The sequence below is a fragment of the Tripterygium wilfordii genome, chromosome 5 (genome assembly GCF_013401445.1).
Source record: "Tripterygium wilfordii isolate XIE 37 chromosome 5, ASM1340144v1, whole genome shotgun sequence".
Lineage (NCBI taxonomy): Eukaryota > Viridiplantae > Streptophyta > Magnoliopsida > Celastrales > Celastraceae > Tripterygium > Tripterygium wilfordii.
Window position 1 is genome coordinate 11400567 of NC_052236.1, and position 20408 is coordinate 11420974.

The following is a 20408-nucleotide window of genomic DNA, read 5'->3' on the forward strand; positions in this document are numbered from 1 at the left end:
AAATAACTTTTTTTTTTCTCTTGAGGAAGCTGGGGGATGGGGACCAGCCTATATTTGGTTAATTATAAAAATAAAAAATAAACATTTAATGTTAATGTAAATAAAGCTGCCAAAGTTATAATTATTAAGGTGTGGAAAAGCTGTAAATACATTGAATCAGACTTTTATTTGGCTTCTCTGCATGTGCGTTGATTATTATTTTTTTTCTTCATTTGTAATCAATAATCAAACTTTAAAAAAAAATAAAACTTTCAATCAATTCGTATTAACATCAAGAGATGTGTTAATATATATAGTTTTGAAAACGTAGCCTCGGTCTCACCAAGATCCCCTATATTGTTATAATTTGAAGAAAAAAAATTGAGACATGAGAAATAGAATAAAGATGTGAGATAGATTTGAGCGCAATTTATTTGAGTTATTGTCCATAGAGGCACAGGTGACTTTGTCTTTTAAAGGGGCGAAGCCATAACGTAATACGAGGGGGTAGCCATCAACCGTCAAGGATAGACAAACAATTTCATATTAGGGTGGGTAAAGTTAAGCGAGGGTAATGATTGTTACATGTCTTCATGTATTAACAATTCAAGCATGATTTTTTTTTTTTTTGCAATAGAGGGTCTAAATTGACCCCTCACTAAAGCGTGGATTCGTCACTGTTTGAGGTTGATATCACACATATGAATCATATCGTTGACTTACACCAAATCAATGTGAGATATTTTATAGGTCTTAACATTCTCCTGTAATTATGGATTTGGTTGAAATATATAGGAGGTCATTGAGATCGAGTATATTAAAATGACATTATCGACATATGTAAAACTTAGGGTCCTAGATTCCATTCCAAATATCGTTTTCGCATGCCAAACACGTAAGTAAATATGGTCAACATCAGAAAGAAGCGTAGCATATAAAATCATATTTTCTGATCGCACGAGGAAAACAAGAGACAAATAATAAACAGATCAAAATCATGCCAATGGGCAATGTCATCAATGATTGTCTATGCACACAATTTATTGGAGTTTTACGTCTTACGGTTGGCCTAAGATCACCCAGTAAAATCCGAGCAAATGAGCTTTTGTTGGGGTGTTAGGGATAAATGGGCTGGCCCAGCTTCTTACTTTATCCAATGAGACCCATCCATTCATCAATAAAGGCCCACTGTCTAGAAAAAGAAAAAAATAATGAAAAAAAAGAGTCTCTCTAATTTGAATCTCATAAATATTTTATTTACATAGGAACGGTCGCATCAATTGGATGAATTTGTTTTGATAAATTTTTTTACACCGTTAAATATGAATTTCAGATTGCCGAATTACAGAGTTTCCTTACTTCCTTCATCCACACATATAAATTAAGCCCAATTCAACAAAGCCCACAATAATGCGCGTCTTCGGGAAGTGCAGTTTTTGCTTTATGGGAATTCAGAGGATTCGCTTTGGAGAAGAGTGGAGTCCCTCCGCAAGAGCTGATAGCAAGTTTGCGCTCACTTGCTCTCAGCTCTGCAATCAGTCAGGCTGTTGTGCCGACGCAGAGTGCTAACCCTGTAAGTTCCTTTTTTTTTTCTTTCTATGTTAATTTTCGGTGGCATTGTGATGGTTGTTACTTATTAGGATTTTTGACGTTGCCGTTGTTAATCTGCTTTTGTACTGGAAGTAACTCTTATATTGCTCTGTTTGTTTAATGAAGCCAGCGTTTGTGGAGTATTTGTTGTTTTGAATGTTGCCTTTTAAGTTTTGCATTTGTAGTGTTTGTTTTAATTCCTCTGTGAACTACATCAGCTGAGAAATTTGTTGCGTTTGAACATAGTATGTGTGATGTTTGAAAGTCGAAACAATGACTAGACTCACCACATCGTTATCGATGTGTTCTCAATTCCCTTGCGTCAGGATACATGCTATGACTTGTCACTTGTGTCCCATATCGGTTAGATTGTTAGGTGTAAGCCACCGACGTAGTTTATAAGCCATTCTTCTCAATCAACCAAGAGGACTCTTTTAAGGACAAAATTGTGCGGGAAGACAATATCTCCTCACATTGTTTGAGTTGGATTTATGCGATTCTTTCACGAGTATCTGATGTCTAACATGGTATCGGAGCGAAAACTCGATCCTAAAGGATCTATACCCGTATCCCTTTGTTGGACCTCTTATAACTGAGCCTACAAGTATGGGGAGTATCATACTTGTACTTCACATCGGCTAGGAGTAAACCATCAATGTGGTTTATAAGTAAGGATCCAATCCCAAGAAATGGCAAGACAATCTTTTATTAATTCATAAAATATTGAAACACAAAATCTAAATTTACCTCTAATGGTGATCATATATGTTCGGCTGACATATTTCTTGACGACTGTCGTACTCACATGAATCGTTTTCTGGGTATTGCTTTCAAAGGAATGAGCTTTCTGGACGTTATCCCTCCCCTCTCTGTCATGTCTATTGTTTCAGGACTGGAATTGCTACTGAGCTCCCAGTCAAAATCATGAACCAAGGTTCCCAGAACAAGAGGAACCACTTGTTGAGCCAATGACATGCCAACACAAATTCGTCTCCCAGAACCAAATGGAATCAACTCAAAATGTTGCCCCTTGTAATCAATGTTGGAGCCTAAAAATCTCTCGGGCTTGAAACACTGTGGATCTTCCCAAGAATCCGGGTCTCTCCCAATTGCCCATGCATTGACAAATACTTGTGTATCTTTAGGTATTTGATACCCCATATAGTTTGTATCTCTCAATGAGTTTCTTGGAAGGAGTAAAGGAATTACAGGATACAACCTTAGTGTTTCTTTCACCACTGCCTGCAAATATGGTAATTGGTCAATGTCGTTCTCCTCAACCCTTCTATTCGGTCCAACGACTAGATCCAACTCTTCCTTGACGTTCGCCATTAACCGGGGGTTACGGAATAGTTCTGCCATACCCCATTCAATGGTGCTGCTCGTAGTTTCTGTCCCGGCTAAGAACATTTCCTGAGGCATTGCTAGAAAATTTTCAATATCTTGTAAAAAGCTAATCTTGTGTGTTAGAACTTAGAAGTTTTAGAAAGAAAAAAAAAATGTTGTTTTACAATATGCGGATGTACTTACCAGTACAAGTATGATGAGATTGTGATGGGAGATCTTGTCTATCCCATCTTTTCCATCTCCTTCATTCTCTAGCAATATATCCAAGAAATCCTGCTTCTTCTTTTCTCTGCCTGATTTATATTCCTCAATTCTTTCCTCAACAAATGCTTCTACTATTTTTATAACCCGTCCGAAATGTTGTTCCGCATTCTTCATGATCTTCTGTGGATCCAGCCATTTCAGGAACGGTAGGAAATCTGCCAAGTTTGGCTTCCCCAACGTTTCCATGACCTCGTTCATGGCATTGAAGAACGCATGCCCTTCTTTCGACCTTGAATTCACGAGATCACGTGACAACACAAGGTTGCCAATAAGGTTGAATGACGTGAGAAACAAGAAGTGAGCCAAATCCACCTCCCCTGATTCTCCTTGTGCTTGTGCCATTGTTGCATCCTCCACAATGTTTTGCATCATGTCATCGATGCACTTTCGTCTGAGGTGAGCTGTCTCGTTGATTCTTTTGTTAGCAAGTAAGTCCATTTTGCATATACGGCGAAGCATGCTCCAATAAGGCCCGTGCTGGCCGAGTGCTAGTGATCCTCGATTGTAGTTATGAGCTGTAAATCCAGCAAGACACTTGCGATCACAAAATGTTTGGTCATGATTTTTGAATAGCTCTGCAGCTGCTTTGGCTGATTGTATGACCATGGTGTTCATTGACCCGAGTTTTAACCAAACGACGGGTCCATACTTGAATCGGAGCTTGTACAATGCCTTGTGAGGTATGGCTCCGAGATCAAAAATATTCCCAAAGACGGGCCATCCTGGCGGCCCTGGTGGTGTTTGTTTAGTACCACGCCTGGATCGTTTTTGGCACAGCAGCATAATCAAAACTGCTGATAAGAGAATGCTTGATAAAACAAGCCAACTACGAGTGTAAACCATCTCTTAGTGCTTGAGGTTTCTTCTTACTCCTCCTTCAGTTTATGTAGACAAATTTATCACCTTTATGGAGTGGTTTTCAGTCACAAAATTTTGAAAAAATTGAACAATTATTGAAGTGGGGTAATCAAACCCGTGACCATGGAGATGCATCAGTGGTGGCACGGTGGGATATCATTCATTATCCAAGGGGCTTACCCTGCCGTATCGGTGTTGGGTATGCATGACACGGGTGGAACTCTTCACTTTACTTTGCCTCCCTCTATGACAGCTTTCAATTTGAAGAAACAGACACGCGGGTATGTACCCATACCCAACACCCGGACCCACGTCCAGGTATCATAATGAATTATTGGTAAGGTGATGTCACAATCGTTCACCTTGATAACCGACATTGCCCTTCCACTTATGGCCAAGGCATCGCTGAGTCTCTGGATTTCATCACTACTCTTGATCATGTTAGTTGTATGATTAGACAAGCTTGCGGGTGGGTTGTAATGTCCCTTGTGTTCTCTTTCTGGAGTTGCATCAGGCCATAAAATATACATTATATGTTTTAGTTTGCACTGCTATTATCATAAAGTCTTTGGGGTTGTGGTGAAGATAGCTAAATTCCCCTATCCATCCACAATACGAGTTCTGTTACTGATTTTCTGTACATCATTGGTATTCCATTTTGCAGGTATTAGATTGTGCAGGAGAACAAATAAGAAAATTATCCGGTGGATTATTGGGTGAGCTTCACGTTAACAAAAAAAAAAAAAGAAGCTTAGAGTGTGTTTCACGTTTCAGTATTAGAAATCCCACGTTACCACTTTCTCCCTTTTCATTGACATGGGGCGACTAGTGGTACAATTATTGGTGGGAGAGACCCCAATTATTATTTTCCTTATCATAATTGATTGTTGGTAGGTTTTGGACAAAAACAGTACCTATCTTATCTCCAGTAAGACAGGCCCATGGCTTACGAGATTTCAACAGGTGCACGGCCTGGGCAGTCTACATCACTGGCCCACGGCCTATGAGAGCCACACAAGCCTACGGTCTGGGCATATAACATTACAGGCCAACAACCGTCTCAAGAGCCCAATAGGCCCACAACCCTGGATATTATTGTGTTTCACATGAGAGTCTCACGCAAATATTAGGGTATTGAGTTCAAAAGAAGATGGTTAAGACATTTTGGAAAAAAATTTGAGTACAATCTTATTTGATGATGGTTAGTTTTTTTTTTTAGCTAGCAAATCTCAAGCCACATGGAAGACCTCACAACCTCCCATAGACTCTTGAGACCTAAGTTGAGACTCAAAGCAGGAAGATAACGCAGGGTGAGTAAGGACCTATATCGTAAAATTGCGATAAATGTAAACCCCTATGAGACTGGAACTCACGATCTCCTGTTTACCTGAAGAGTTATTGGCTTACTGCAATCAAATTTACCATCTCAACCAACAACCTGTTGTTATTGGTCAGTAGTTGCTAGATCAATAGCCAACAAATTAAACATTTTAACTTAACTAACCATGATCATTGAATTCATCAATTTGCTCGTATAATATCCATAACATCCAACATGTTTACTTACTGCTTGTCGAAAATAGCACAAGCTATTTAGTCCGCCATGTCCATGTACCAACAACTCAAAATTTAAACAAAAAGTACAATTTCCTCTTATGTGTAAACCAAGTAGTTACGGAATTTATTGTAATCCATCAATACAAATTCCAGGAAACCATAACTTTTCCTTGATAAGTAATAGAAAAGATGGAAAAAAGAAGAAAAACAAGAGAAAAATCTTGGAATGTTACAACTTCTATTTGCTAACCAACTCTAGATAGCTTCAACCAACCATCATCATAATGGAACGACGTCCCTATCCCACAAAACAGAGACACAGAAATATTGTTAGCATCAAAGCAGAGTAGTTGAACATAATTTTTGTGGTAAGTCGAAAATGCTAAGGATCTCAGTATTTTTCTTCTCATTTATTTCAAATGTTGGGACAAATGCATATGATCCATATGAAATCGTGTGGATCCATCTCAACATTTGAGATAGTTGGGACAAAAAATATTGGAATCCGCAAGACTGTTGGTGGTTAGTTTTACTTACATTACTGGTTTCCGGTGGGTCACCATCCTGCAGGCGCAGCAGGAGTGAGCAAATAAAATCTCCTGATAAGAGGAAACCTGACCAGACAAGCATCGCTATCTCCTTCATGGTTTGAGTTTTCTTCACTCTTCTTCTTCTCTTTAATTTTGCCAACTACTTCAAAGCTTGCACTTTAATATATATATACATAAACCCTCATTCAGTGCATTTATTTGGGTAGGTGCACCGCCGTGTACGTCCATACTCAACAATCCATTGCATTGATTAGTTTCGACTTTCGAAGTGATTCATGGATGTTTTTGTATCCCAAATTGATAAAATATTTAATAACTTCGACAACTTGCCTTAATTGAAGCGAAATTATTACATAATATTACCAAGTAAGCATGGCATATTAAAAATCCACACCCCTAAACAATTAATTATATTGTTCATTTTAGGGTATCGGATTGCTCTCACGGGTTTGTTTCTCTTAAGCACAGCAAGTGACCTAGCTCAACTCATCAAGCTTTGTGAAAAGGCCTAATTGTTTTTTAGGGGTGGACTTTGTCAATATAAACTCATTGGTAGAATTGTGTCTAACCAATGTGAGACTTTTATGTTCTTAACATCGGTCATGATTAATTTATAGCTTTCCTTCCTCGGAACATCTAAGCTTGCAGTGTCTATATACGTGTAATGTTATAATTTGAAGAAATTGAGAGCGATGAGAAGAAGGAGGTGATAAGGTTTGGTTCAATTCAATCCATTTGAGGTATTGTCCACTCTAGGCTCAAGGTTGAGGTTGGGAATCGGGATTCATCTTCTAAACCGCAATGCTTAGTGAGTGTTACTTTTAATCTTCACATTCATCCACATTTATGAGTTCGGTTACATGATTCATGGTTTTGTCTTGTATCCCAAATTGATGCTCTAATAAAATATTCAATAAGTTGCACAACTTGCCTTGATTGAATACAATACTACCAAGTAATAATAGTCGGTTTGATTAACTAAACATCTTTTCTTAACTTTCCTCTTGGATTTAGTGCTTTGTTAGTTAGTTTCCATAGAATCTGCCACTTTTTTTCCTGGTTTTGCTGTCCACTTGCTCTGTTATTGTTTTTTTTTTTAAGAGTATAATTTCTGTCTAGTATAGGTCACCTCCATTGATGAGCTAATTCCTTGTTTGTTTGCTCAAAAGCATGAAGTGGTGGGAGGCGGTTCACAACGAACCGGAATCTGATAAACCCTAAACCGGTCGTTTAGTTAGACTGTCTTGAAATCTCTATTTGACCCATATTTTTGTCAACAACTATGATTTGAGTTGAAAATATGGACCTAAAGTCTAGGTTAGACACTTCGAAAAATTGGGCTTATAACATTGGTTCGGAACCCTCCAACTCAAAAGCTTAAACTCATGAGTCTGGGTCTAACCACTTGTGTTATAAAACCATCTCATTTTCCATTTCTTTTAGACGTGACACATTTGGGGTGGGTTTCTTCAACAATGTTGAAAATATGGACCTAAAGTCTACCCTTTCAAATCTGTGTGACCACTTTGGGCCGACATCAAATATGTGTAGTCTCGACTCCACAGTTCTTCGAGTTGATTTTATAGGGGTTGCTCATCCCTGACTCTGCAGTTCTAGTTAGTTCTTTTTTTCACAAAAAAAAATAAAATGAAAGGTGTAGTCACATTAGGCTTGCCAAATCTGCTCACTTTTGGGCTTCTTTCCCATAAAATAGGCCTCTTTGTTGGGCCTCTTTCCACATATCCGTTAAGAATTAGGTTTTGGGGAAATTTTATCAACAATGCTAGGTAGCCCAAAATATAGGAGCCCAAAAGAGCCCAAATCTAGGTGACAATATGACTCAGCTGATGATTGTACAAGTAAGAGAAAATTGAAATTCACAAACTTTCATTCTCTTATCTCATAGATAGTCAGAGACGGAGAGACCCCTACTTTCTCTCTCTCCTTCCATCTCTCTTATTTTCACGATGAAAACAAAAATCAATCATCCGACCATCGATCATGGCTGTCGACACACTGATCTGATTTTTTTTTTCAATATGAACTAAGAACAATGAAATTAATAATTCTGCTGATTTATATCAACAAAATAACTTATTCCATTGATTTTATCAATGAATTTGGGCTATTCCATTGATAAAATTAATGGATTGGGGATATTCCATTGATTTTATCAGAGAAGCAAATTGAATATTTTAGAGGAAAACAAAATAAATTCAAAAAAATAGAATGAGAAAGAATTGTTTATTTGGTATGGCTCCTTCATCGTACAAAGATCCTCCTGCAACCAAACCCACACATAGCACACAATGGATTCTCACCCATACCCTTGACCCATTCAAGTGGATTAGTTAGGAAGAACTCATCTCTGCTTTAGAGTTTGCTGTGGCGCATGTGAGCAACAACAAACTCTCTTTCCCCTTCTTTCTTCTCTCCCCGCTTCCACCACTGACCGATGAAAACTCTGACGTCCGGCGACGTTTGGTGTCGGTGTTGGTCCCAAAATGATCAGACAATAATCAAGAACACAATCCAACCCTCATCAACCGGATATAGTTGCAAGATTGACCAGAAAATCCAAAGGAATTTGCCATGGAGCCGGACCTTCGAACGTCAGATCCGGTCGCCTCCGACGCTGCCTTTGCAAACGGGCACCACGACTGGACTCCCCTCATTGAGGAGCACCTAGCCTAGCCATCTATCGGTAGGAACAGTCACCGGAGGTGCTTGACCCATGTTGTGACCCAGCCACCGACAGTGAGAGGAAGAGAAAGAAGAGAGAGAGAGTGTGTGTGTGTGTGAGGGAAAGGGGAGAGAGTGAATATTTGTGTAAAATTTTCAAATTTCAAATTTTATCCACATAGGATGCTGATATGGACATGCCAACTAGATTTGAGTTTTTTTGGGCTATGAAATTTTGGGCTCTTTGTCATTTTCTAAATTTTATTTACATACCATTAAAATACTAATTTTACACCATGTTTAAAATTTTTATATTTTACATTAATATCCTTATTTAAAATGACATATTAACCCTTAAATTAAAAATAAAAAGTAAATTCATATTTATATATTGAATTAAAAAGTACTAAGTTTACACCAAAATTCTCAAATTGACACATGCCATGTTTGAAAGACCCAATTGTGCTGGCAAAGCACATGTGAGATAATTCTTGGCCAAGTTCAACAACAAAATTTTGCAAAACCCCAACTGAGGTGGTATTGAACCGGTGAAGCTATTGAAAGGATGGTTGAGATTTCCCCACTTAAATTGTTGGAAGAGAGAATCAAGACCTCCAACTTAGAGAGAGCTCTCCAATTTTCATAAGAAGAGACCCTGAAAGCTTATTCATGGTAAAATCTATCCAACTTAAGTTCCGATAATGTGCGATTTCTTTTGGGATAGAACCTTGGAAATTATTCATTGTAAGCATACGAGCATGAATTTTTGCAATAGGAATTGAACCAGTGAACGTATTGAAGCTAAGATTCCAACTTTTCAACCCTGACAATCCATTCAACTGAGATTCTATACTTCCACTCAAGAGATTGTATGTCAAATCCAACACTTCCAACTGGAGAAAGTCAATGAAAGTAGGTAAAGAACCATTCAAACCGTTCTTATTGAAATTTAACATCTTCAACACATGCCATGGAAAAATCGACACATGCCATGGTTTTTTATAAGAAAAATTGACGGAGGCTGTCGTTTTTTTTGGAAAAAAACCTCACGACCTTTCCATTTTCTCGTGACATAATTGGACCTGGTTTGTTGATCAAAAAATTGAACAAATTATCACACAAACCGCACATGGATAACAACTATAGACACTGACAAATACAATGTAACAATGACTTGACCGACCTTATTCGAGAAATTATCACAAATACATACCGAAAAATAAGGTATACAATTTTGAGGAAATTTTCAAACTAAAAACGAACATATATCCACTCAAATATGGTTAGTAGTGGGTTGAAATGTCGATTTTGCAGTGGCTGGAATGCAACGCTGATCTTGCAGGGGTTGAAAAGCCCCTCTCTGTCGTCCGGAAGTATTTGAAACGGTAAAGAGAGGCTAAGGGTTGTGGGTTTTGTTTATGGGTGTAAGCTTAACAATTTCCAATCTAATATTTTACAAGTAAAGGTCATTTTAGTCTATTCATTAGTTTTTTTTGGTGTAAACTGATATTGTTGATTTAGTGGTGTAAACATTTAGTATTTTAGTGGTTTGCAAATAAATTTTCCCTAGGCTTTGATATCATATTAAAAGTATGAAACTAAAAGTCTAGCCTCTACACTTGGGGAAATTGGGCTTATATAACGCGAGTTTGGAAACATTCAACTCAAAAGCTTGAACTCGTAAGTCCAGACCTAACTACTATTATAAACCACTCTCCTTTTTTCATTTCTTTTCGATGTGGGACATTTGACGTAGATTTCTCCAACAATAACATCAATCAATTTATATGTAGGACTTATATCTAGCAACCAAGTCTTTGTGTGATGGTATCTTCATCTGAGAAATTTCAATTTAATATTTTATCTTTTTTGCTGCGTAAGATTGTCTAAGTTAGCACCACAAGCTAATCTACCATGATGAAGATTATTGAAGAAAGAAAAGAAAGGACCGTAGGTCATATCTGATATAGTGTAAGACAAATGAAAGTCTCTGAATTAATATACTCAAACCACACACTTCTTGGGCACAGCTAGAAGTGGCTCAGACTTGCGTACTGTAACACCCATCTTATCTTTCGTGTCTAGAGTCTCTGGTGTCACACTGCTGTCAAGCTCCCAGTCAAATTGGTGAATCAACGAACCCAATAGAAGGTGAAGCATTCGATGAGCCAAAGGCACCCCTGCACACATTCTTCGCCCCGCTCCGAAAGGAAGGTACTCATAGTTTTGCCCTTTAAAGTCCAGTTTCGAGCCAATAAATCTCTCTGGCTTGAACCTCGAGGGATCATCCCAGACATCAGGGTCTCTTCCGATCGCCCAAACATCGACGAAAACTTGTGTATTTTTCGGTATGTGATAGCCCATGAAGGTGGTGTCTTGGATTGCTTTCCGCGGAACGAGGAATGGAATCGGAGGGTGTAATCGGAGGTTTTCTTTGACTACGGCTTGTAGATAAGGAAGGTGTTCAATGTCACTCTCTTCTAGCTTTCTGTTTGGTCCAACGACTAGATTGAGCTCAGCTTTGGCCTTGGTCATTGATTCTGGGTTCAATAGTAGCTCAGTCAGTGCCCATTCAGTGGAACTGCTGGTTGTTTCTGCTCCGGCCATAAATACTTCCTGCGCCACAACCATTCAATTGCAAGCAAGTAAAACTTCTAAGGTAACTTAACAAAGCCAAACACCGAAGACCACAAGACACACAGATTTATGCAATCTTTTGACGATAGTTTAGTTGGTTATCTCTCTAAACTTAGTAGGTACGGTACCCAAGGTTGGGACCACTCAGTTTAGGGGCGGCAACAAATCGGTTACATATCAGACAACATCACGTGTTTTATGAAATATTTATATGTTCGACCGTAAACTCATATTGGATTTTGGATATACTTAATTAATTAAACTCGGATTGGTTTAAATACGTATAAGTAAGACAGATAAGATTTATGTGTGTGGATCCGAACTCAGTTTTAAACCAGAGAAACTTAGTTTAATCAGAGTCGGACAAATTCGGTCGTAGTTTTAAACCAGAGAAACTTAGTTTAATCCGAGTCGGACAAATTCGGTTGTTCGAACTAGACAAAGTTTTTTGCCACCCCTAATTCAGCTTCCGAAGGATATACTGGGCTAAGTGATTTCTAGTTGCCAAAAAAACAAGATTTATGGGCAAATTAGACTCACCAGTATAAAAATGTTGAGATCCCTATCTGAAATTTTAGTTGGCTCATCCTTACCGCTGCCTTCAAACTCAAGCAACACATCCAAGAAATCCTTCTTGAGATCTCCACCCCTCGAATCCTCCTCGTTCTTCTTCTTCTTCTTCTTCGCTTCCACTCTCTCCTTCACAAACTCCGACGCAATCTCCAGAGCCTTACCGAGATCTCTCTTCATCCTCCTCTGTAGTCCCTGCGGGTCTAACCACTTCAACCATGGAAACAAATCGGCCAAATTCGCGTGCCCTGTCCACTCCAGCAGCCCCATCATCGAACCAAAAAACTCCGAACCATCCTTCGATTCCGGATCCCACAGATCTCTCGACAGCATCAGATTCCCGAGCAAATTAAACGTCGAGAGAAACACAAATCGCGCCACATGAACTCCATTCCCGACTCCCAATTTCCCCGCCTCCTCTTCGATCCACTCCAGCATTTTATTGACGCATTTGGCACGAATCGGGACTGTTTCGTTGATGCGTTTGCTTACGATCATCTCCACGGTGACTAACCGCCTGAGCGCCCGCCAGTGAGAGCCGTACGGGGCTAGGGCTAATGATCCTTGGTCGTAGCCGTGAACGCGCATTGTTTCGGTGACGGTGCGTTCGGCGAATTCGAGGTCGTGGTTTTTGAAGAAATCGGTTGAGGCTTTTGTTGAAAGGATGACCATCGTGTTAATTGCGCCGAGTCTTAGCCAAATCACGTCGCCGTATTTGGCTCTGAAGTCTGTTAAGGATCGGTGGGGCATTGAACCGAGGTCGAACAAGTTGCCAATTATTGGCCATCCTGGTGGTCCGGGAGGGAAGCGCCGCCGGTTTGAGCCTGAATGACGGAGGAGGAGGAAGACTAAGGACGATATTATGAAGCTGATGAGGTAGAAAACAAAAGCTGAACTCCACTCCATATGGGTTTTCTCTGCAATTGAGCTCTTATATCAACAACATCGATGAATTAGAACGAAGAAATAATGGCTACCCACAAATTTTTTTCTTGCTTGGAATCTATTACTATACTATTGTAGATATATATAGAGAAATCTGCAGTCCAAATATTCCCAAGAGCAAGGAGCTTAGTCATAACTTCTAGAATTGGTTGAAATTAATATTATCTAGTGGTAGTAGTTGTAAATGAAAGATGCCGACGGCCAAGAAAAACAGAAGTTGCTGTATCAACAGATGCTACTCTATACATATGAGCATCTTTGATAGATAAATGGGGACAATAGCACTTTTAGTTACTCTACAATTTGATCCCGTTCAATTTGAGAATCCATTTTTCAAACGTTTCAATTTGTGGAACAATTTTAAAATTTCGATATTAAACTTGAAACATTTGAAAAATAGATTTTCGAGTGGAACTGGATCACATTATTGAGCGACAAAAATGCTATTATCCCTGAATAAATGAGATTTTTTTGAGAAGCAGAGAAAGTCAGCAAGAATAGGCTGGCTGTGTAAATTATTCGGAACCTCAACAGCTGTTGATCATAAGACTGGCCATGTTTGTCTCTTTCAATACAACTTTAGCTATGAATATAATTATATAAATGATTCGGCCGTTTGCCACGTGACCACAGGTGAGAGGAGTGTCATGACGTCAAAATTCTAGTTATAATAATTGTTGAGTTGGACGCATAAAATTCTAGTGAATTTATGGCTTCCACATATTTCATATAATATTGAAATCATATATATAAAACTTAGCAGTTGAGATAACTGGAATATCAATTGATTAAGATTTCTATCATGATTCATGACTGTTGTTTCAAAGAACTTTTCAAATCGGTTGAAGGCCCGATTATTTATTCCAATTAGTATCCGAGTTGGATCCTAAGCCCAAAATGAAGTGCGTAAAAGGCTTCGAGTTGAAGGGCTCAAATCCAATGGCAAGCCCATCCGTGCTGTCACAACTCACAAGTGCTTTTGGTCAGTGATTTTGTCCAGCCTCATCGGCCTAGATTAGATAAGGTGGCCCAATACACCTCAAAATCTACTATCGAAGCCCAAATTCTACATAAAGCAAGATAAAATTTGTCCAGCCCATCTGCACTGTGACAAGCTAACGGTCACAGCTACTCCTACTAGTGTCCAGCCTCATTGGCCTGGATTGGTTTGAGCAAGGCCCAATCTAGTTTTTATTTTTTATGATTGTATTTTATAGTTCAAAATCCGCTAGCCAAGCCCAAATTCTAAGTAAAGCAAGACAAAATTTGTTTATTGAAGCCCTTGATATGGTTTCAGTGATTAGCTTGATAATTGAACATAGAGACCTAGCCAAAATAAAATCCAAAGCAGCAAGAATCAGTTAGTACGAGTGTATGACTAATTGTGCATATATGATTTGACAATCATCCATATTATTTAACGACTCGAATAATAATGCAATTGATGAATCTCTCTTAGGTCAAACCGTATGGATTCGGGAAGTCCTGAGTTCGATTCTCAATGTGAACAATACTCTTGTGGCCACATGCTGGGTTTTGACACAACTTACACAATCATCAAGTGTGAAACTTTTGTAGTGCTGGGTCTTACAGGCCAAGTTTATGCCCATATTGGATTGGATGTCCAAAAAGTAAATTTATATGAAATCGTTTTTGGTTGTCATAAGGAAAAACAAGATGCTCCCTCTATACAAGAGAGAGAGATAAACAAGATTGAATTACACTTTTGGGTACATCTATAAGCTTTTAAAGGGGGAACACACTAATTATTAGCATCATTCAGTTGCATATTAACATCGACAATAACAAAGATTATTATAAAACATTTGTTTATGCAGAGACTGAAATCTGAATTAACCCTGAAATGCTCTGCAGTAAGGCACTGGTATAGCCTTCAATGGGACAGCTTTTCTTAGTGTTATTCCCATCCTTTCACTCATGTCCATGTCTTCAGGCTTAACTCCATCTGCCAAACCCCAATCAAACGAGCGCAAGAGCGACCCTAAAGCCAGCGGAAGCACGCGGGAAGCCAACGGCATGGCAGGGCACATTCTCCGGCCAGAGCCAAATGGTATGAACTCAAAATGATGTCCCTTGTAATCCACCATATTGTTTGGCTCCAAGAACCGCTCTGGCTTGAACACCAACGGATCCTCCCACACCTTTGGGTCTCGTCCGATTGCCCAGACATTTACCAGAATCTGAGTCTCTTTGGGTATGTAGTAGCCTAACATGTTGCAGGAGTCCATTGCCATGTGTGGGACTAAGAAAGGTAGTGGTGGGTGAAGCCTTAGAGTCTCCTTGATTACTGCTTTTAGGTATGGTAGGTTTTGGACATCCTTCTCTTCAAGCTTCTTTCCTGGAGTTATGTTGCTTCTTAGCTCCTCCTGGACTTTCTTCAGTGTTTTTGGGCTGTGAATTAGCTCTGCCATTGCCCATTCTATTGTGCTTGTTGTTGTGTCGGTCCCGGCCGTAAACATTTCCTGCAAAAGAAAATCTGTCAGAAAATCCAACTCAAACACTAGAAATCAATATGGTCCATTTTAGGCCAAAGACCAATATGACTTGTTTCTCTTGGGCAGTCGTCATTGATTTTTAAGCCCAGAAAACACGTCGTTGTGTGAGAGGGAAAAGACATATTTGCTTATATATCACTCGGACTTGGGTTATACCAATCCGATGTGTGATAATGTCCATTTCCGGATCAAGTAAAATTTTAAAGTATGTGTAGAACTTACAAAGACAATAACGTTGATGGTTCTAGAAGAGAACCTAGAGGGCTCCTCAACACCATCACCTCGAAACCCTAGAAGCACATCCAAGAAGTCCTTTCTATTCTCTGTAGTACTATTCTTCCCTTCCATACTCTCCATTCTTTCTTGAATGAACTCTCCGGCGATATCGAAAGCTCCGTTCACATTTGATTGAGTATTTCTCCTAATACCTTGCGGATCAAGCCATCTTAAAAATGGTAAAAAATCTGCAATGTTCGGCTGCCCTGCCAACTCCATGACTTTCCCTGCATAGTGAAAAAACTTGGCTCCTCTCTCCGATTTCGGATCCAGTAAATCCTTGGAGAACATGAGATTTCCAATCAAATTAAACGCCATCAAGAAAATGTATCTCCCAACATCAATTTCAACATTGGTTCCGCTAGAGATGTCGTTTTGGATGAAATCGATCATTCGATCAATGCACCTCTGACGCACCCCGAGCATGGCGTCCAGACGACTGGTCACGAAGAACTCTGTGGTGCTCAGTCGCCTCAGCATACGCCAGTGCGGCCCATACTGTGATGTAATTAGCGATCCCTCGTGGCCAAAATCGCCTTTCATGGCCTCGTAGATTTTCCTGCCCGCTAGTACCACGTCGTGGTTCTTGAACATGTCTCGAGCCACCTCGCTTGATGAGACCAGCACGGTCCCCATTGAACCGAGCCATAGTGTCATGATAGGACCATGTTTAGTAGCTAAATCGGCAAATGATTCGTGAGCGGGTCCCAAGCCTAATTGAAAAAGGTTGCCAACCACCGGCCATGGCCTAGGTCCTGGCGGTAGTTGGTTGCGTTTTTCAGATCGGCGGTGGCGGCGATCGGTCACGATTGCCCATACAAGCCATAGTAGAAGGGAGAGTGTTGTTATTCCTACAACTTCGTAATCCATTTCTTCTCTCTTGGGTCTGAATTAGTAGGTAGAGGTGTTTGTGCTATTAAGAGATGGATTGGAATATATATATATATATATATATGTACATACATACATGTATATATATAGAGAGAGAGAGACTAACATGACAAATAAATGCTATTAATTGTCTTTATTTGAAGAAAGTTTGCCTAATAATTTGATTATGTACACGTAATTTGGAATAGACTACATTCCTTTTATTGTTTTTTTTCTCTTTATTGTTGTAAGTAGTTGGACCACTAAAACATTTTCTTGTATCAATAAAAAAGTCCTCACTCATATCAACCCTAAATTTATTTTATATTTTTTTTAAACCTATATGAGACCCAATGATGCGGAGTTTTAATCTTAGCAGTTGGTTAGATCCAACGACTGAGAAGAAAAAATCTGTAAACACAAAGTTTGCGAACGTCCGCATGTGAGTTTATTTTATTTGATCCTAGCACCAACTTTGATATATACACACACTAATTGAAGTGGTAAAAATGGTGTGTATCACCCTGATGATCAGGATTCAAATCCTCCCTCTCATGTTTCAAAAAATATATATCATATCGACCTGGACCATATGGAAGGGGAGGAGGTCCACATGAACTTTGTACTAATTAGTCATCTAGTTATGCTATAAATTCAGCCTAATCATTACATAAGATCAATAATGCAAGAAACTAATTCACTAGTTTAAGACCATGCCACTCTCTCCGCTATATATAATAGTATAATATATTAATCTTGTGGATTAATTAATTAAATAGATGGCCCTACTGGGACTTCTTTGAGGTCACAAAATTGTTCCTTTATGGTCCTTTATATATATATATATATAGGTAGGATAGGTGATCATGCGTAATTATATTGCATAATTGGTCCTTGTCTTTAAGACCACCTCAACATGACAACATATATACAAACCAATTATGAGGCTTAAACAACAATTGATTGACAACCACTTGGGTAATACCTTAGAGTGAATTTTTTCGGAGTCAAATTGTATAGATTCGGAAGGTATTGAGTTCGATTCTCACTAATAGAAATATTTTTGTGATCAAACATTGGATTTTAGCCTCTGTCATTAGGTAGAAAACTTTTGTACATGCGATGGAAAACTTTTGTACATGCGAGTTTTGAGTTTAGGGGCAATGATTGACAAAAAAAAAGAAAAAGTGGAACTGCTCTTTTTTTTTCTATATTTATTTTAATTTGCTGTTATTTCTTTATTTTGTATTCAAGAATGGATACATTATATAAGACAAAAATTAGTCGGCAAATATATGATGGGACCATAAACACACACACACACACATATATATATATGTAATATGTGCCATTCTTTGTCATTTTTATATGATTATGCTCTTCTTTATCATTTATTCTACAATTTCCTCGAATATTCCATATAATGGTTTTTTCTTTGGTTAGCTGGTGAACATAAAATATTGATGTAATACGAAAGAATCTCCCTTGACCTTGACGTTGATTATTCTCTTACTGGATCAGATTACAACATTATTAAATTAAACGACATTGATTATGATCTGCTACACAAACATTGAAAACGATCAATTTATAATTTTCTGCTTGTTCTTATATAATAACTAATTTATTTTCCTCTTGCGAGTTACAATTGTGTTTTCAATTAAGGTAATATGTACATAAAACATTGTACATGATATAAGATTATGAAGAATCAGTATATATAAAGTATTAACACCCTGGAATCACCACTGCATCTGCATTGTAAGCCTATGCTACATTCTGTTTGGGATTTATTTCTTTTATTTCGTACTCTTTGGTTTCCATTGTGAGATTAGGAGATTCACAGGTTTAATGATTAAAGAAGGGAGAGAGAAAGAACTCAAAGAAGGAAGGAAACTCGCCGGGGCCATTACTGTGTAATTTAATTTGATTTGTATTGATCAAAAATAATTTGCATAGATTCTTTTACGAAAGGGTTTGAGAAATTATAATTTTCTTTTTTCTTTATGCAGTGAAGTTATAAAGGATCGGCTGCCAAGTAGTGTCATATATCAGGTAGTTCTTTTGGGTTCCTTGTTCGGATTGGTTCAGCTTTCAGATGAATGTTTGACTGTTTTTTGTGAATTTCGATCTCCAATCAGTCTGATCGGCAATATATCTAGAAACATTTTGTGGTGTAAGATTAGTATAGACAGAGTCTTGTTGGCTCAACAGGTTGTATTAACTGCTTTTCATTCCCTGCAGGACTGGATATCTCTACAATGATAATTGTATAATTGTGCTCTGATATACATGCATATTTCATTAGCAGTTAAAGATTTTGTTATCGATTGAAGTGGAGCTTGGCCACTGCTTTTGTCACATTTATATTTAACTGAAAACATGTGGCATTCTCATTGAAATAATTGTATTGGTAACTGGACCAGTTTGCCCTATTGGAAACCTTCTTTGCCATTGAGGTTTTCCTTGCATATTGGAAGCCAAGTGCAATCATATTAGTGGAGAGTGAGCTGTGGCCAAATCTCATTATTAACGCAATAACGCTTCAAGAATGGGCGTAGGTGTAACTTTATTTGTTCCTGTTTATTGAACTTTTTCACCATTATTTTCACTATGTGTATCTGCAGTGACCACATAGCCATTTAAATATCTGCCTGTATACCTTTTTTGAATAATGTCTGCCCCCCACCCCACTCATTGATGCTGAAGTTCTGGAAGCACGTTGTACGGCAGCAAAAGAAGCTGTTCATTCTCCATCAAATGGTGTCAATGCCAATGTGTGGAATTTACTAGATGTCCATTTGTTTCGGAAAGGCTTTGTTCCATGAAGTAAATGCTGGCATTTTAAAAAAAGGGTGAGACTGAGACATGCGATTTCCTTCAAGATTGAGGGAAACGAAAATGGCATATGTTAGATCCTATGACTTTAGACTTATCAGCCCATGCACACTAGAATCATGTTTCTATTCTCACGAAATCCCTTCCGCGATCACGCTTCTCTGCTATCAGGTTCAAGATCAGCATCCGTGATGGATCCTTGATCTTGCGGGGGCGTAAAGAGAATACTCATTCTCAGTCCAAGTCAAACACAATGGAGCCCATTCACAACAGCTAGCTATCATTTGTAATCATTTATCAATGGAGCCGCTAGCTATCATTTGTAATCATTTGTTATTTGTAATCATTTGTTTATTTGTTACCGTTGTAGTTCTTTTCTGTACATATACTCAAACCTTGCTCTATTGTAAAGTAGCAAAAGCAATCAATTCTAAACTCTTTTATGGTATCGGAGCAGGACAACTCTCCAGAAACCAATTCTTTTTTTTTCTCCATGGCATCAGAAACAAACCGCTCACATGGAGATGGATCTGCGATAATCGCAGCAAATGGCAAACCTGTGGTAGCCATTAATGCAAATTCCCAGCTTGCCCAAAAGCTGAAGCCCACCAATTTCACTTTGTGGAGAGTTCAGCTTGTTACAGTGCTGCGAGGATACCGACTTATGGGTTTTGTAGATGGAAGCATTCTCTGTCCACCCAAATCAGACTTTGCTGAGTTTGACTATTGGGATCGTCAAGACAGTCTCCTTCTCAATGCCATTGTAGCTTCTCTTCATGAGACTGTCTCACCGCTCTTGGGTGATGTATCCACAAGTGCTGAAGCTTGGAAGAAGCTTCACCAACTTTATGCTAATCAATCCAGATCCAGAAAGATCCAGCTACGACAACAGCTTCATAATCTTCAACGAGGCAACCGAACAATGGAA

General features: G+C 38.6%; 4 protein-coding genes and 2 long non-coding RNA genes across 6 annotated transcripts; 1 reads left to right on the plus strand and 5 right to left on the minus strand.

The window, feature by feature from the left end:
- Positions 1–1273: 1273 nt before the first annotated feature.
- LOC119998429 lies at positions 1274–4770 on the plus strand. Its single transcript, XR_005468245.1, has 2 exons — positions 1274–1552; positions 4703–4770. It is a non-coding gene; the product is annotated as an uncharacterized LOC119998429 (long non-coding RNA).
- On the minus strand, positions 1573–4570 carry LOC119998428 (iridoid oxidase-like). Its single transcript, XM_038845758.1, has 2 exons — positions 3100–4570; positions 1573–2982 (listed from the first exon to the last, which is right to left on the minus strand). The coding sequence occupies exons 1-2, from the start codon at positions 4021–4023 to the stop codon at positions 2371–2373; spliced, it is 1536 nt and encodes a 511-aa protein (XP_038701686.1). The 5' UTR covers positions 4024–4570; the 3' UTR covers positions 1573–2370.
- An 880-nt stretch (positions 4771–5650) lies between the features above and the next one.
- On the minus strand, positions 5651–6316 carry LOC119999118. Its single transcript, XR_005468343.1, has 2 exons — positions 6133–6316; positions 5651–5893 (listed from the first exon to the last, which is right to left on the minus strand). It is a non-coding gene; the product is annotated as an uncharacterized LOC119999118 (long non-coding RNA).
- Positions 6317–9433: 3117 nt separating this feature from the next.
- On the minus strand, positions 9434–9959 carry LOC119998626 (receptor like protein 29-like). The gene is made up of 2 exons (XM_038845963.1): positions 9882–9959; positions 9434–9784 (listed from the first exon to the last, which is right to left on the minus strand). Exons 1-2 carry the CDS (start codon positions 9957–9959, stop codon positions 9434–9436), a joined length of 429 nt encoding a protein of 142 aa, XP_038701891.1.
- A 779-nt stretch (positions 9960–10738) lies between these two features.
- LOC119998888 (cytochrome P450 76A2-like) lies at positions 10739–13245 on the minus strand. Its single transcript, XM_038846361.1, has 2 exons — positions 12006–13245; positions 10739–11444 (listed from the first exon to the last, which is right to left on the minus strand). Exons 1-2 carry the CDS (start codon positions 12939–12941, stop codon positions 10833–10835), a joined length of 1548 nt encoding a protein of 515 aa, XP_038702289.1. The 5' UTR covers positions 12942–13245; the 3' UTR covers positions 10739–10832.
- A 1396-nt stretch (positions 13246–14641) lies between these two features.
- LOC119998951 (iridoid oxidase-like) lies at positions 14642–16683 on the minus strand. The gene is made up of 2 exons (XM_038846432.1): positions 15719–16683; positions 14642–15463 (listed from the first exon to the last, which is right to left on the minus strand). The coding sequence occupies exons 1-2, from the start codon at positions 16640–16642 to the stop codon at positions 14834–14836; spliced, it is 1554 nt and encodes a 517-aa protein (XP_038702360.1). The 5' UTR covers positions 16643–16683; the 3' UTR covers positions 14642–14833.
- Positions 16684–20408: the final 3725 nt, after the last annotated feature.

What these genes read in the sequence shown, in the direction of transcription:
- LOC119998428 (XM_038845758.1), bottom strand. Translation starts at nt 4,023, where the DNA reads ATGGTTTACACTCGTAGTTGGCTTGTTTTATCAAGCATTCTCTTATCA. An exon ending in ATCTCATCATACTTGTACTG is followed by an intron (nt 2,983 to 3,099) that starts GTAAGTACATCC and finishes GCAATGCCTCAG; the next exon opens with GAAATGTTCTTAGCCGGGAC.
- LOC119998626 (XM_038845963.1), bottom strand. Translation starts at nt 9,959, where the DNA reads ATGTGCGGTTTGTGTGATAATTTGTTCAATTTTTTGATCAACAAACCA. An exon ending in TGTCACGAGAAAATGGAAAG is followed by an intron (nt 9,785 to 9,881) that starts GTCGTGAGGTTT and finishes CATGTGTTGAAG; the next exon opens with ATGTTAAATTTCAATAAGAA.
- LOC119998888 (XM_038846361.1), bottom strand. Translation starts at nt 12,941, where the DNA reads ATGGAGTGGAGTTCAGCTTTTGTTTTCTACCTCATCAGCTTCATAATA. An exon ending in ATCTCAACATTTTTATACTG is followed by an intron (nt 11,445 to 12,005) that starts GTGAGTCTAATT and finishes GTTGTGGCGCAG; the next exon opens with GAAGTATTTATGGCCGGAGC.
- LOC119998951 (XM_038846432.1), bottom strand. Translation starts at nt 16,642, where the DNA reads ATGGATTACGAAGTTGTAGGAATAACAACACTCTCCCTTCTACTATGG. An exon ending in CCATCAACGTTATTGTCTTT is followed by an intron (nt 15,464 to 15,718) that starts GTAAGTTCTACA and finishes TTTCTTTTGCAG; the next exon opens with GAAATGTTTACGGCCGGGAC.